A 13,993-nucleotide genomic window follows, 5' to 3' on the forward strand; every position below is an offset into this window, starting at 1 on the left:
TTTTCGTACACCTCCGGCAGGCGGTATATACAGTGTGTATTCCGTCAGGCGTTGTTCGTACTCTTCCGGCAGGCGGTATATATATTCCGTCAGGCAATGTTCGTACTCCTCCGGCAGGCCGTGTATAAATTCCGTCAGGCATTGTTCGTTCTCCGCCGGCAAGCGGTGTATGTATTCCGTCAGGCATTGTTCGTACTCCGCCGGCAAGCGGTATATATATTCTGTCAGGCATTGTTCGTACTCCGCCGGCAAGCGGTATATATATTCTGTCACGCATTGTTCGTACTCCGCCGGTAGGCGGTATATATATTCCGTTACGCATTGTACGTACTCCGCCGGCAAGCGGTATATATATTCGGTCAGGCATTGTTCGTACTCCGCCGGTATATATATTCCGTCAGGCGTTGTACGTACTCTTCCGGCAGGTATATATATTCCGTCGGGCATTGTTTGTACTCCTCCGGCAGGCGGTATATATATTCCGTCAGGCGGTGTTCGTACTCCTCCGGCATGTATATATATTCCGTCAGGCGTCGTTCGTACTCCTCCGGCAGGCGGTATATATATTCCGTCAGGCGTTGTTTGTACTCCTCCGGCATGCGGTATATTTATTTCTTCAGGCGGTGTTCGTACTCCGCGTGCAGGCGGTATATACATTCCGTCAGGCGTTGTTCGTACTCCGCCTGCAGGCGGTATATATATTCCGTCGGGCGGTGTTCGTACTCTTCCGGCAGGCGGTATATATATTAGATAGGGAAACACGTTTCCATCGTTTATTCATTAGGTAGGGAAACATGTTTCCAGTGTTTATTATTACCGAGGGAAACATGTTTCCAGTGTTAATCATACGTTGTATGTTATTAGTGTTCTTTGTTCCCGCTCGCGTTTGTCCGATATGGCATCCATAATGATATTGACTTTATCAGCACTCTTGCAGAAAATGCGGTATGGATCATTTTAACTCCAGGCTATCCCGTATCTAACGCAATACGTCATCAATTGCAGCTTTTTGCGCCGAAAACGGCGTCATTTCAAATCGAGAACAACGCAGATCGAGAGCAAATGCATTTCTGACAACGTTCCAAACAATAATTTGTCGATAACCAGAGTTTGTAACTATCCGAGTTGCCCTAGCTAAGAGAGAGAGAGCAGCCGCGGCGACTCAAGACTATAAAACAACGCTCTTTTGCGGTTGCATTTGAACGGTAGCGCAAAGGTGGTTTGGCAGGTTAGGTTTGTAGCCTCGGAAACCCAGACTGAGCCGCGCGCGCTAAAGCTGGTCTCTCTCGCCCCGGTAACGCGCGCGAGAAGGGTCTGGGTATCCGGCGGCGTATCCTGGCGTATCCGGCAGTGTATCCGGCTTATCGGGAGTCTTATCTGCTGCCTACCTACGGGAAGTCTGCAAACGGTCTAGCGCGCTCCGAAAGTTCGAATCTCCGAAATGTCCACATCTGGAGAAACATCCAGGTGAAAAACACAACGACCGAAACGAATCGCTCTACTGTTGCATTTCGTAGTTGCGATGACGCCATCAAAGTGTATCTTCGCGTTCGACCGCAAGATGCGTCGGACTCGAGCGAACCGTGCCTCCGCGTCGCCGATCCAACGACTCTCACGCTCGCCTGCAGACCCGAACCGCGTTCATTCACCTTCGATCACGTCGCAAACGTCCAAACGACTCAAGTAGGCCGAAAAACGAAAGGGAAACCTTTTCGCCGAGAGCCAACGATTCGCGTAGGAGGAAGTCTTTGCAGCAGTCGCGAAGAAAATCATCGAGAGTTGCGTCGCCGGTTACAACGGAACGATCTTCGCCTAGTGAGACAAAAAGAACGCGTGGGCGTGGTTCAACTTCATAACGTCCTTATTTCTCTGGGCAGCGGGCAAACGGGCTCCGGTAAGACGTTCACGATGCTGGGACCGCCCGACGAGAGCGACGCGTTTACGCATCGGCTGCGAGGAATTATACCGCGCACGTTTGATTATCTCTTCAGCTTGGTGTCGAGAGAACAGCAGAAGGTAATCCTAGGAGAGGAGGCGGCGGGAAAAGTTTGATTGAATTTTTTTTTAAAGCACGGGGATATGGTGAATTTTCTGTTGAAGTGCTCCTTCTTGGAGATCTACAACGAGCACGTCTACGATCTTCTTGACAATACGTCCACCGTTCTAAATATCCCTTCATTCGTTTTTAAATATTTACAAATGTCGATTGTGAGTCTTTCTTAACTCGGTTTTCGTACATCTGCGCGAGAACATGAAGCGGGGTGTTTTCGTCGACAATCTGACGGAGAAGAACGTTTCCAATGGAAAGGAAGCATACGAGGCGAGAATTATCTGAAAACAGGGCTGGAGAGACGAAAACGTTTTTAATTTTTCAGGTACTAACTAGCAGTTGGATGAATCGACGCGTCGCCGCGACGTCGATGAATCGCGAAAGCAGCCGAAGTCACGCCGTCTTCACAATCGCAATCGAATCGAAGAGAAAGGAGACGAGAGGAGGCGTGGCGAACATTCGAACGTCCCAACTCAATCTCGTCGACTTGGCCGGATCCGAAAGGCAGAGAGACACTAGGGCCGTAGGCGTGCGATTAAAAGTGCGTGAAGCATAGTTGTTTTGCGGGGAGAGAGGGGTTTTCTACTTGTTCGATTTTTTTAGGAAGCCGGAAGCATCAATAAGAGTTTGTCTGCTCTTGGCAATGTCATCATGTCGTTGGTTGGCGTAGCTCATGGGAAGCAACGATACGTTCCGTATAGAGATTCGAAATTGACCTTTTTGTTGAGAGTAAGATTCCTACTGACTCTTTTTTTCCGTCTTAAAATGTTTTTTTGTATAGGACTCTCTTGGAGGAAACGCGAAGACGTTTATCATTGCCAATGTTCATCCAGGATCAAAGCGAGAGAAATCTATTTTGAATGGGTTTTTGAAATTAGGTCGGATTTTTTTAGATGTTTTGGCGAGACTTTGTCAACTCTGAATTTCGCTCGGAGAGCGAAAATGATCAGAAACAAGGTTCAGAGGATGAAGAGAGGGTAAACATCTGAAAAGACTCTTTGTCATTACAGGCTGTTATCAATGAAGATACCATGGGCAACATTAATCAATTGCAAGCGGAAGTGAAGAGACTGAAAGAAGAGCTCGCCCTTTTAAAAAGTTTTTTTGAAACGACATTAGATTAGATTAGCTGTAACGTTTGTTGAAACTGTTCAGCTGGGACGTCTTTGACTCCAGCATCGGTCACAATGGCAGCGGATCCTCACAACGAGGACAGAAAGAGTGCAGAAGAATACAAAGTTCTTCTCGTTTCAGCTCTAAGAGCTAGAGCCAAAGCGGAGCACTCAAAAAAGGTAGATAGCACGTCAGTAGCCTATTTTTCTTGCAATCAATTTCTTTGTTTAGCGCACGGACGACGAGGTGAAGCGGCTAATGGAATTGTGCAATAAGAAAGACAAATTCATCCAGGTACACGCAGAGAAAATTGAACCAAGTCGGTATAGATTTGCATATTAGTCGAACAAAATGATTCTCAAATTCCGAGAGGCTCACATCAACGACTTGCAGAAGGCACTAAAAAAAGAAGGGACAGTGGACTTGGAAGCAGAGACTGTGGTACGTTTTTATACACTAATTCTCAGAGAAACCACCAAGATATTTTATCATATAGGTTCTCCTGAAGAAGCAGATCGTCGAGCTGGAAAAGAAAATATCATTTCATCCGGACGTAGTTCGTCTTAATATTCTTAACGAACAGCTAAAACGTAGCCATGCTAAAAGGCTGGACCGATGATTGGTCAACGCTGCCTCTAGGGGACTTGAAGGAATTGAAGTCAAACAATGCGGACGATGTGGAAGCGGAGCTGAATCACGCTCGCGAGTATTCGTTCCAGCTCGAAAAACAATTGTTTCCGCATCTTCAAGGTAGGGAGAAGTTCACCGATGTATGAATTTTGACACTGTCTGCCACAGGAAAAGAACTAAGTAGCTCGTCGAATGGAAACAAGGCTAGTCTAAAGGAGCTCGAATCTTTGCGGGAAAGAATAAAGCAGCTGGAAGGGGAAGTGGAAAAGGTCAGTTCAATACACGTGTAGCTCAGAAGTCAAAGAGATGAGGACTCTTCCGACTCAGGCTCAAGTCGCCGAAGAGACTCGTAGGCAAAAACAAGTGGAATTAGAAGCCCAACTGGCGGCAGTACGACAAACGAACGCCGAACTTGAAGTACGTTTCATTGTAGTCGTTATTGAAACCTTCACTCGAAATTTTTTCTGTCTTCAAAAGGAAACCGTGGTCGCTTTGAAATTGAAGGCAAGCGTCGAATTGTCCGCTTTTAGCGACAGGCACATGAAAACGATAAAAGTATCATCTTCGGCTTGTGGCCTATTTTTGACGCGTCACTCTGTAATTCTATTTCTGTGAAAGACGATGATGACGCCTGGAAAAGATGCCGAGTCGAAGCGCAAACGGCACTCTCTCATGCAATCGCTCTCGCTATCGTTTTCCTTGCCAGAAGACGCTTCGTTGGAAGACGAAGCACCGCCGGAGGATTTTGAACGCGTCGAGAGAGAAGAAGTAGAAAAAGAAAAAGAAAACAACGACGTGGATCAGGACGAGGAGGAAATGGATCCGGCTGCCTGTCAAGAAGCGCTGACAGACGAGCTGAGGTCGCTTCAAGAAGCCAAGGAAGAAGTCGATCAGAGGGTCAGCGACTTGGAGAGAGTGGTGAGAAAGTTGAAGGAAGAAAACTCCAGATTGAATCATCAGCTGCGCGACACGAAGCAGGTGAGAGTCAAGGGAATCCTTTGGGGCTAGGAAGGATTAGTCTTGCTTTTTTAGATGTTGGACTCTGAGAAAGCTAGTCACAAGTCGGTTGTCAAGGAGTTTGAACTCAAAGTGGAAACGTTGAGGGGTGAAGTGGTGACAGTCGGGAAGCAGCGCGACGGTTTGTAAACGTGAAAAAATTCGAATCTTTCTAGTATCTAATTCTTTTTAGCGTATCTATCGGATATTGAAAATCTTCGCTCCTTGTTGGCTTCAAAAGATCAAGACGAAATGGAATCTCAAAAAATCGTTGAGTTGGAATTGTACTCGAAAGCGGACAATTTATCCAAAGCTCAAGCCGAGGTACAGAAAGCAGAAACACTCAAGATTGCATCTCTCATTGTACATATTAGATTCTTCGTTTGGAAGTTGAGCTTCAGACAGCACGACTAGAGTGCGAGAAGGCAACGGAATCGGAGGAGGCACTTCAGGTTGACAGTTTCTCGAGAAATACTAATAATTTTTTTATTCTTGGTCCTATAAATGCAGAGTGAAATTGATATGGCTCGACAGGAAATCGCCTTTCACGAGGACCGAGCCGATACGTTCGAGAAGAGCGCGAAAAAAGAGCAGGAGACCGTGCAACAACTGAAAAACGAGCTAGACGTGGAGCAAAAATTTATTGGAAAGATAAGGCAGTAGTTCAATCGAGCTTCTAGATCGCAAAAAGCAAGTTGGATTGGGAGATAGAGCAGAATGCTCGTCTCGTCGCTCAGCTGAAAGAGGGCGGAGAAAAGGAAAAGGAGCTCTCTCACGCCGCTGAAGAGAATTCCTCTTTGAGGAAAGAGTTGTCGGAAATAGGCAACCGACACGAGCGCTTGGTAAGAACACGTAAGAAATTTCTAGATAACTAAATGATTTCGATGCTTTAGGGCCGAGAAATGCGAGAGACAAAAGAACGTTTGAGCTGTTTGGAAGGGGAGAATGCCAATCTGAGGAAAACCGTTCACGAGGACAAGGCAAGAAAGCTACTGTAGCAGTTTTTCACAGCAATCTACATAGGGTTCTATTCCTAGGTTTCAATGGAATCGTTGATGAGCTCTTTGCAGGAAATGAAGAAATCCAAAAGCGAATCAGAGGTCTACGAGGACATAGAAATGCCTAACGCCGCATCTTAAACATTTTCCTAGGAGTGCGTTGCTTCTCTTCGAGATGAACTAGCCGAGTTGGATCAGAGGAAAGTTTCCCTGGAGACGGAAGTTGCGGAGCAGGTTGAAATCCCACCGTTTTCTCGTTTTTTTTTTGTGTGTGAAGGGATAAATCGTTGTTTTTAATCAGAGTCAAGTCGCCGAACAGTTGCAGGACGAAGTGAAGTCGCTCGCGTCGCAGAGAGATCAAGAGTGGACACCAGCTCTAGTGGAGGCGAGTGTCTCGCGATATAGTGCCGACTCGTTTAATAGGAAGATCTTTTTTTGTGTAGTTGGAAATGTTGAGAGAAGATAACAGTCATCTGTGCGACGAAAACGAGAAATTGACGTTGGCGATGGACGAGCAAGGCTCGGAGATCGCCAAGCTTCGGGTGAGAGAAAACGATTTTCAGGAGAAAAAACCTGTGACAGTCTGTGGTGTATAGAATGCGTCAGAGCGAAAAGAGGAGGAAAAGAACGAACTGAGATCGAAGGTCGTCACAATGCGACTAGTAGCAGTCCTTCCCACTCCTTTCACAGGCATCTTTTTCGTAGGTTTCCGCGTTGGAGGAGCGTCTTTCTTCATCGCAGATCGAGTTTGAGTCTCGATTGAAGGAGGTTCAGGCTCAGGTATTGGCCGTCGTTTTGGAGCGTTTGCGTTTATTATTCTTGTTTTTTAGGCTAGTGCAGCGAGCAGTCAGGACTTGCTGCAGACAATAAGAGAGCAGGAAGGAGAAATACTGAGGTGCGTGGGCACGTACTTCTCTATGAAAGTCTGCTAATTTGTTGGGATGGTTAGGGTGAGAAAGAAAGAATCTGAACTGGTTCTCAGAATTGAAAATCTGGAGAAAATACGAATGGAAAGAAACGAAGAAATGCACGCCTTACATGTAGCCCCGTTTCTTGCGTTTCCTCGATTTTTTCGTCTACTCACTGATACAAATTTAGTCTCAAGTGGACGAAATGCAGACTTTGCGCAGCAAAGTGGAGGAACTGGAACATTCTAACGGCGGTTTGACCTGCCAAATTGAACGAATAAAAGAAGAAGCGGCAGAAGCGTACGCACATACGACAACTTTTACTTCCTAGCTGTACAGACTAGAGCTTGTTCTCTCTCAGGGTGGTCATACATGCGCAGAAAGTGAAAGAGGCGGAATTAAACGCAGAAAGGGCCCATGCTGGCTTTGTATCTGCTAACCAGATCAAGGTAAGCGGCTTATTATTTCTGTGCTAGGTGGAATCTTTTTTTTCTGTTAGGAGTCTGTAACTGAGCAGAATCTGCTCCTACAAGAAAGGTATCTGTAGATACTAGGGGGTATTTTCTCTTATTGAGATGACTGGCTCATTCTGCAGAATTAATGAGCTGTCTTCCCAGCTGAAAGAGTCGAAGCAAGTAGAAACAGATTACTGTGAAAAATTGGAGAGGCAAGCCGAGCACTTGCATCTACGTATGTATGCTCGAATGGTACGTTCTATGTATAGAATGCGAGACCTGGAAGCGAAGACCTTCGACGAAAAGGAGGCTCTGGCTTCGCAACTGGAAAAAGTGCTCGAGGAAAAGGAACGAGTTGAAAAAGTATTTTGGTATTTATTGCGAGGTGTACAATCTGATGAATGTCGTCTAAAGGACTACAAGGTACTTGAGATCCAGCATCGGAAAGTGTCAGACGAGAACGCTCGACTGACGGGGCATCAGAACTCGAATCAACGAATCAAGTATCATATGGATCTCAAAAAGGAGAACAATAAACTGAAAGACGTAAGAATGATTGCAAGCGTGCCTATTGCCTCACGTTGTCTTTCTGTTTCAGGAAATCAAAAGGCTGAATGAAAGACTGTATTATCATAAGACAAGAGTCAAGGAACTTCAAGCAGCCGTCGACTTTCACGACAAGACGACTGCAACTTCTCCGAGTCCTTCGAGAGCGAAAGAAAACCTGTCCCCGTCTTAGGCCGACTACTGTACGTACTACTTGTACTAGTGCAGAAAATCGTACGTCACGTTAGTTTTAGCCATATTGTTGCTAAGTAGCATAGTTTTATGTACGACAGATTGTGATTACTAACTACCCTTTTTTTCAAGCGTTTTTCACAATCGACGGGATTGCTGACCGCCCTAACGCGCTCTACTTCTAGCATGAACACGTGAAATCGTGGAAGCTGGTCGTTCGATCATCATGCAAGTCGAAGTCTGTCTATTGGCTTACGCCAAAGCCGTGCTTCACGCTTGCAAGTATCCGCACAAGGCCGTAAACGGCATTCTACTCGGTTCAAGCGATCGATCGACAGCGAAAACGACGCTTATTGACGTTCAGGACGCCGTGCCTCTTTCTCATCTAGCTCTAGGCCTCACGCCGATGCTCGAACTCGCTCTGACTCAAGTAAGGGAAGAGAAACGAAGGAGAAACCGCAGATCACGAGTCATGTTTTTTTTCTAGATTGAAATCTATGCAAAAGAAAAGGACATGAAAATCGTCGGATATTATCAAGCGAACGAGCATTTGAAAGACGCAAGGTGAGAGACGAATAACTGACGAAGACCCCAATATTAGTACAACAAGTCCGTAAGAAAAATCTCCTAGTAGGCCCAGAGCAGCGAAAGGTGGCCTGTTTATGTAGGTTGTGCAAATGTGTAGAGGCTTCACTTCCGCGCCATATCACAACAGTATAGGCAAACATATTATATTATAAGCTCTTTCCACCAACCTTGTAGTACAATGTATGTGTTTCTCAGAGTAGTGTTTCAGACAGTAGAATATAAAGGGATCCGGTGGGCTTTCAATACACTCGAGCCATTCGACGAATAACTAGCGTTCTCTGGGGCTTATGACTGGACTCCATTAACCTTATCCAAGAATTTGACCTGGGTTCTTTCCAGACGTTTCCCAACTTAGAGGTCTATTATCGTGATTGGTGGGAGTGTACGCTCCGTAATCTTTATAGGCCCAACTTGATTGCTCAGCGTATTTCCGACAAGATAAGCGACGTTCTTCAATTGCCCACCTGTCTACTAATGGTAGGGGGGCGTGAGCAAGAAGAATAGAACTGTTTATGTAATTACTTGCAGATAGAGAACGAAAAATTGAAGCCAAACAGCCGAGAATGTGCCCTGAAGGTACGGAAACGGGGAACGATTTCGCCGTTTGACGAACGACCCCCACGGGCTCTCACACAATTGTCATGTCTAGGCGTACGATAAGTCTGACGGGAAAAGTTGGAAAGAGAGTGCAGGTGCCGACAGACAGAGGTAGTAGGCAATAAAAGATTTCAATTCGAGACGTCGAATCCTCTCTCTCTTTCTCGTTTAGGCTATTGGTTGGCGAGGCGGAGAGTATCAATATTGTTAGCGGGCTCGTACGTCGCGAGGAGTATCGAAAAGTGATCGACTTCGATCAGCACCTCGACGACTTGAGCAAAGACTGGACAAACCCTATTATCGAGGAAACGGTGCGACTAGCATCGAGAGGACTCTAAAAAAAAGGAACACACTAAATAAACTCCTTTAAGTCGTCGATTCTTTATTCTGTAAAACTCTCGGCGCTGCTATCGAAGGTAGGGTTGTCTCGTAGGCGTACTCGACTCGTTCCTCGAAGCTCTTCACCTCGTAGTTGGGCATCAGACGAACTATATTGGACCAGTGTCGTCGAAGAATTGCACGCGACACGGGCCCCCCTTCCCAGCTCCGGCCCATCTCCTCCCAGCGAATGTCGTCGCAACGCGCCGTTCCCTCGTTCGCGTACTGCTCGTAGACGCGTTCAATCAGTCTGGCTCGATCGCTGGCGACGAATCGAAACCGCTCCGGTCGATCGACGATGATCGTCCTGAGATTCTGAAGCCACTTCTGTCGGCACTGGTTGAAATTGCGCGTGGCGACTCGCTCGCTCACCGCCTTCCACGGCAGCCCCTTATCCGACATCGTCGTCAAGTCGTCGTCGCGTTCGTCGGCAATTTCACGCAGCGCCACGACGAGTGCCTCCTCCTCTTCATTCGACCACATCCCGCGTCGACCCCGCTGCACTCGGCTTCGATCGAGACACGATTGTCCGCTGCGGCCCATCATTTCGCCAATCAGACCCCAATCGGTGCCGTATTTTTCCTTCAGCGAAGCCAGCTCACGGTTTTCGTCAATCGTGAATCGGCCGCCGTAGTGCTTTTCGTCGAATTGCCGTCTAAGTCGTCGGTAGATCGAGTGAAGGGTGCGCGGCACGTGGCGAGCCGCCGCCTGAAAGAAGTCCTTTCTTAATTCGTTGCTGTACTTGCCGTTTTTGTCGCGACGGTTCTGCAAAATGATTTCGGTTGGATCGCCGATTTGGTATTGATTGCAAAAGCGATAAATATTGTGATACATTTGATCCAGTTCTTTCCGAGTGAACTCGCCTTTCTGCCGATCAACACCTTCGACTGGTGGAATGATGGAAGTGGTTGTCTGGTGAATAGCAGCGTATTCATCCTCGGATTCAAGTACGTCATCATCATCGAATGCATCAGTATTAGCCATTCGCTCTATAACAATGGCAGCATCTCGACCGAGATGGAACCCTTCCTTTCTTGCACGGTTTCCTTCTTCTTCCTCTCGTACCAATTGCTGTCTGATTTCGTCTTCAGGTTGCTCCTGATCAATGATCATCCGTCCACGTTCAGTTGTCTCAATCTCAGCGTGAGGCTCATCTTCATCTTGTTGTCGTCTCCGCTTTTTCTTTTTCTTTTTCTTTCTTTTTTGCCTAGTTTCATCATAGATGGTTTCATCTTCGCTGCACTCCTCGATGTCCAAATGTCTTCGTTCGTCTTCTCTGTCCAAAGGCGACGTCTCCCTTGCTTCCTTTTCCTTCTTCTCTGTCTCAGACTCGTTTTCATCTCTAATACTTGGCTGCTTGTCATCTCCATTTGAGTGCAAGTGCTTTCGCCTTTTCTTCTTCTCTGATTGATCAACGGTAGCTGTCTCAATCTCAAGGTAAGGTTCTCCTTGGTTTTGACGTCGTTTCCGCTTCTTCTTTTTCTTTCTTTTTTGCCTAGCTTTATCTTCACTGCGATCTTGTCCATCTTCTAATGGCCTCTTCTTTTTCTTCTTCTCTATCTTGGAGTGAGACTCAGATTCGTTTTCCTTCGCTTCTTCACTTCGTCGTCTCTTCTTTCTGACTTCGTCCTCGTCTTTGCCACCCGAATGCAAGCGCTTCCGCCTTTTCTTCGTTTCCAAAGCAAAGTCCTCTTCGCTGGGCGGTCTTTCTCTTCCCGTCTTCTTCTTTTTCTTCTTTGTAGCACTGCTATCGGTCATCGCGTAGGCAAACCAAGAGCCCGGATTCTTTTGGTTTATTTCCCACAACAGTGTGACTAATCGCCTGTCTACGGCCGTCTACGGCGGCGGCTCGCGTCTTCTTGCAATCATCTGTCGAAGGCTGCTTGTGCTCACCCTAGAACAACCAGGCAGGTTCGAAATAGGACGACAAACGAGCTAGATCATTCCTTACAACAGTTGAAACATGGCCGAAAAGATCGCTGCAAGGATCCAAGTCGACAAAACAACGTAATCCACAATTTGGAAGCGATACTGCGACGAATCTGTCGACGCAAAGATCGCCCTGCGCATGAAATGGACGACTCTCGCCTGAAGATCTTGCAAAGCCCAACAGATGCGTAAACTGTAATCAACGGTGAGAAAATCTCAGAAGGATAGCAAAGGAACTCACTGGAAGAATGCACTAAACGCTAGAACGATGGCATATGTGCCACACGTGGCCGTGCTTGCAACGAGCCTGTAATCTTGATGTAGAAACTTAGAGGAGGTTATCTCGATTACGTGCGACGCGGGAAATCCGCTTTCGTACCTGGGTAGCGATTGCACTGATCATAGCAGGTACCATAACGAGAGTAAACACTAAAGTGGTCGTGAGAAATTTGTGGAGGGGCGTAGACAAAATGAGAAGTCCTGCGAGGGCTCCCATTAGACCTATACGCATGAGAGGCGGTTTAGTACGTTGAAACGGAGAAAGGTGCAGTACAGTAGTACTGTTAGTGAAGAAGTCTCCTATTCGACGCTTGAGTGAGCTGAGCACCCCTAGCGGAATCCCCGGCGTACAAGATAGAGCTATGTGCACTGCCATTACGTAGACAGGAGTACTGAAAATGACGTTTGCGTTATTAGGCTTACGCCACGTTAGTCCGCTTTCACTACAGCATAGTCCAGGTGTATGAAACAGACGAGCCAATAGAATGTAGGTTATCAGTGTCATACAACAAAACGTAGACGTGAAATTGGCTACAATAAAAAGACGTATAATTGCCCCAGTAGGCTGTACTGTACCATGTACCAGGAGCCGCGTAGCGTTGACCGATTAGGCAAGCAGCGAGACCAATGCATCCTCCGACTGTAGCTAGTGGCTTATTGATACTCGGCAGCGCCGTACTGTTAGAAGAAACGTTTTCAAATGATATATTATTAGCGTTCATGACTCCCAATCAAGAAAAATAATTATGACGTCACATAGATGGCGTACTACTGTTGAGATTTCAACCAAAGATGACTTTTCGTTCTGATGATATGATGAAAAGATTGAAACACCGTTAGTCCAACGCTGCACATGCTTCCTTTGATAACCTATGAGGTGTCCCCACGCCATATAGAGATATACAGCAATAGTCATGTCTACTCACTTCGACGTCGACGTCTATTTCTCCGATTGAAATCACTCCACGATACGTCTCCGTCTCCCTGACCTCGTGCGCTCCACTTATCGGAACTTTCCGACACACGGGCAAATTCAGCTGCACGACGACGTCATTCGTTAGAACCGTAAACTCACTCCCCGTATCGACCATTAGTTCTATGGGCCCGACCAGTCTGGTATCGACTCCGCGAGGAGTTTTTGCGTTCCCTTTAACGCAAAGCATTTGATGCTGGGGCGTTTCCATGGTTTGGGGCTTTCCCCAGTAGCCCGTGGCAACGGCCAAATCGCTTTGCAGTTTTTCATGCAGCTCCCCAACTGCAAGAGAGAGAGAGAGAGTCAGTTAGGAGGAACATAATTTCTGCAGTTTTCTTTACTCATGCGCTTGAACCGCTTCCTGTGGCCCGGTTTTTTCACGTGCAGCACGTGCTCTAGCACCTCGTCCGTAGCTTTTAGCGAGTTCGCGGCGGCGCGTAGAGACGCGATCCCCGCCGCCAAAAGTATCCGAAATAGTCGACGAGATTGCCTTCGCGCAGCCATCGCCGCAAGCGACACTTCTCGGTGAAATGGCGGTCAAATAGCGACGCTATCGCAAGAAAAACATTTTCTCAACACGGGGGTGTGGTACAGTGTACGTTAGCGGGGAATTCCCCGACGATCTCGTTGGAAATCGTCTTTTTTACTTCGCAAAGAGAACTTTTCGTGGTATATAACGCTTGTTTACGACTCTCAGAGAACGAATTTGCGTCCACTGTCACATGGGAGATTACAGGTGCGTCAGTGTACCTGTTCGAAGGAGGATCGTCTGTCGTTCCTTCTCGTCCGCAATGCCGAGGGCGGCAAAATCGTCGTCGTCGAGTTCGAGCAGGTCTTCTGCCTCCTCGTAGCCGAGTTGAAGAAATTTGCTCGTGTACTTTTCTGCCAGGTCTCCGTCGATTCTTTGTAGAAACTTTTCAATTTGAAATGCTTCGGAGTCTTCAGACATGATTTAGCAGACAAAGTATGGAAGAAGGGTTGGCTGAAGCGGACAAAGTCAAGGTTGTGTCAGTACTGTACTGAAATTCTGATCGTGGCGTGCTACAACCTGCTCAACTCCTCCCACTCTGCTCGGCGGGTGACGTCGGCGAATGACGTTGCCAAGTGACGTTTTCCTAGAACATACGGGTCGTGCCTTTACAAAAAAAATGGCAGAGGGAAAGCGTCGCGTCGCCCTGATAACGGGCATCACGGGACAGGTAGACACTCGCTGAGGCAAGGAAGGAGTCTAAATATCCTTCAGGACGGCTCCTACTTGGCAGAATTCCTGCTCGACAAGGGATACGAGGTAAATTCGATGCTCGAACGAAGAGAATCGATTCGATCTCGAACGCAGGTGCACGGCATCATTCGCCGATCTA

The 13,993-nt window shown here is 47.1% G+C and overlaps 4 protein-coding genes and 1 long non-coding RNA gene across 5 annotated transcripts; 3 read left to right on the top strand and 2 right to left on the bottom strand.

Annotated features, from left to right (window-relative positions):
• Nucleotides 1-1,417: 1,417 nt before the first annotated feature.
• On the top strand, nucleotides 1,418-8,019 carry LOC136184599 (kinesin-like protein KIF15). The gene is made up of 41 exons (XM_065971512.1): nucleotides 1,418-1,467; nucleotides 1,518-1,683; nucleotides 1,739-1,815; nucleotides 1,878-2,016; nucleotides 2,071-2,167; nucleotides 2,238-2,320; nucleotides 2,376-2,591; nucleotides 2,654-2,779; nucleotides 2,832-2,890; nucleotides 2,944-3,007; nucleotides 3,061-3,148; nucleotides 3,206-3,342; nucleotides 3,395-3,457; nucleotides 3,506-3,604; nucleotides 3,660-3,753; nucleotides 3,803-3,913; nucleotides 3,962-4,062; nucleotides 4,121-4,210; nucleotides 4,271-4,348; nucleotides 4,412-4,771; nucleotides 4,826-4,931; nucleotides 4,983-5,113; nucleotides 5,164-5,241; nucleotides 5,300-5,416; nucleotides 5,470-5,631; nucleotides 5,683-5,769; nucleotides 5,827-5,889; nucleotides 5,941-6,021; nucleotides 6,089-6,172; nucleotides 6,231-6,329; nucleotides 6,384-6,431; nucleotides 6,493-6,567; nucleotides 6,618-6,682; nucleotides 6,737-6,827; nucleotides 6,886-6,995; nucleotides 7,057-7,144; nucleotides 7,195-7,232; nucleotides 7,291-7,362; nucleotides 7,420-7,513; nucleotides 7,565-7,696; nucleotides 7,749-8,019. Exons 1-41 carry the CDS (start codon nucleotides 1,442-1,444, stop codon nucleotides 7,887-7,889), a joined length of 4,236 nt encoding a protein of 1,411 aa, XP_065827584.1. The 5' UTR covers nucleotides 1,418-1,441; the 3' UTR covers nucleotides 7,890-8,019.
• A 30-nt stretch (nucleotides 8,020-8,049) lies between these two features.
• Nucleotides 8,050-9,459, top strand: LOC136184593 (ER membrane protein complex subunit 8-like). Its single transcript, XM_065971506.1, has 6 exons — nucleotides 8,050-8,318; nucleotides 8,376-8,452; nucleotides 8,881-8,953; nucleotides 9,005-9,052; nucleotides 9,126-9,184; nucleotides 9,246-9,459. Exons 1-6 carry the CDS (start codon nucleotides 8,115-8,117, stop codon nucleotides 9,409-9,411), a joined length of 627 nt encoding a protein of 208 aa, XP_065827578.1. The 5' UTR covers nucleotides 8,050-8,114; the 3' UTR covers nucleotides 9,412-9,459.
• On the bottom strand, nucleotides 9,440-11,209 carry LOC136184484 (transcription termination factor 1-like). Its single transcript, XM_065971388.1, has one exon. The coding sequence runs from the start codon at nucleotides 11,207-11,209 to the stop codon at nucleotides 9,440-9,442; it is 1,770 nt and encodes a 589-aa protein (XP_065827460.1).
• A 1,143-nt stretch (nucleotides 11,210-12,352) lies between these two features.
• Nucleotides 12,353-13,606, bottom strand: LOC136184597 (uncharacterized). Its single transcript, XM_065971509.1, has 4 exons — nucleotides 13,383-13,606; nucleotides 12,974-13,182; nucleotides 12,586-12,914; nucleotides 12,353-12,529 (listed from the first exon to the last, which is right to left on the bottom strand). The coding sequence occupies exons 2-4, from the start codon at nucleotides 13,134-13,136 to the stop codon at nucleotides 12,428-12,430; spliced, it is 594 nt and encodes a 197-aa protein (XP_065827581.1). The 5' UTR covers nucleotides 13,137-13,182; nucleotides 13,383-13,606; the 3' UTR covers nucleotides 12,353-12,427.
• Nucleotides 13,607-13,675: 69 nt separating this feature from the next.
• LOC136184603 (uncharacterized) lies at nucleotides 13,676-13,993 on the top strand. Its single transcript, XR_010669387.1, has 3 exons — nucleotides 13,676-13,831; nucleotides 13,876-13,920; nucleotides 13,969-13,993. It is a non-coding gene; the product is annotated as an uncharacterized lncRNA (long non-coding RNA).

The sequence above is a fragment of the Oscarella lobularis genome, chromosome 3, assembly GCF_947507565.1.
Source record: "Oscarella lobularis chromosome 3, ooOscLobu1.1, whole genome shotgun sequence".
NCBI classification, from domain to species: Eukaryota; Metazoa; Porifera; class Homoscleromorpha; order Homosclerophorida; family Oscarellidae; genus Oscarella; species Oscarella lobularis.

Coding starts and splice junctions, on each gene's coding strand:
- LOC136184599 (XM_065971512.1), top strand. CDS start 1,442: ATGTCCACATCTGGAGAAACATCCAG. Junction 6,568..6,617: donor TGAAGGAGGTTCAGGCTCAG/GTATTGGCCGTC, acceptor CTTGTTTTTTAG/GCTAGTGCAGCGAGCAGTCA. Junction 6,996..7,056: donor AAAGAAGAAGCGGCAGAAGC/GTACGCACATAC, acceptor GTTCTCTCTCAG/GGTGGTCATACATGCGCAGA.
- LOC136184593 (XM_065971506.1), top strand. CDS start 8,115: ATGCAAGTCGAAGTCTGTCTATTGGCTTACGCCAAAGCCGTGCTTCAC. Junction 8,319..8,375: donor TCGAACTCGCTCTGACTCAA/GTAAGGGAAGAG, acceptor TTTTTTTTCTAG/ATTGAAATCTATGCAAAAGA. Junction 9,185..9,245: donor GCAGGTGCCGACAGACAGAG/GTAGTAGGCAAT, acceptor TTTCTCGTTTAG/GCTATTGGTTGGCGAGGCGG.
- LOC136184484 (XM_065971388.1), bottom strand. CDS start 11,209: ATGACCGATAGCAGTGCTACAAAGAAGAAAAAGAAGAAGACGGGAAGA.
- LOC136184597 (XM_065971509.1), bottom strand. CDS start 13,136: ATGGCTGCGCGAAGGCAATCTCGTCGACTATTTCGGATACTTTTGGCG. Junction 12,915..12,973: donor GAAGCGGTTCAAGCGCATGA/GTAAAGAAAACT, acceptor TCTCTCTTGCAG/TTGGGGAGCTGCATGAAAAA. Junction 12,530..12,585: donor AAATAGACGTCGACGTCGAA/GTGAGTAGACAT, acceptor GACACCTCATAG/GTTATCAAAGGAAGCATGTG.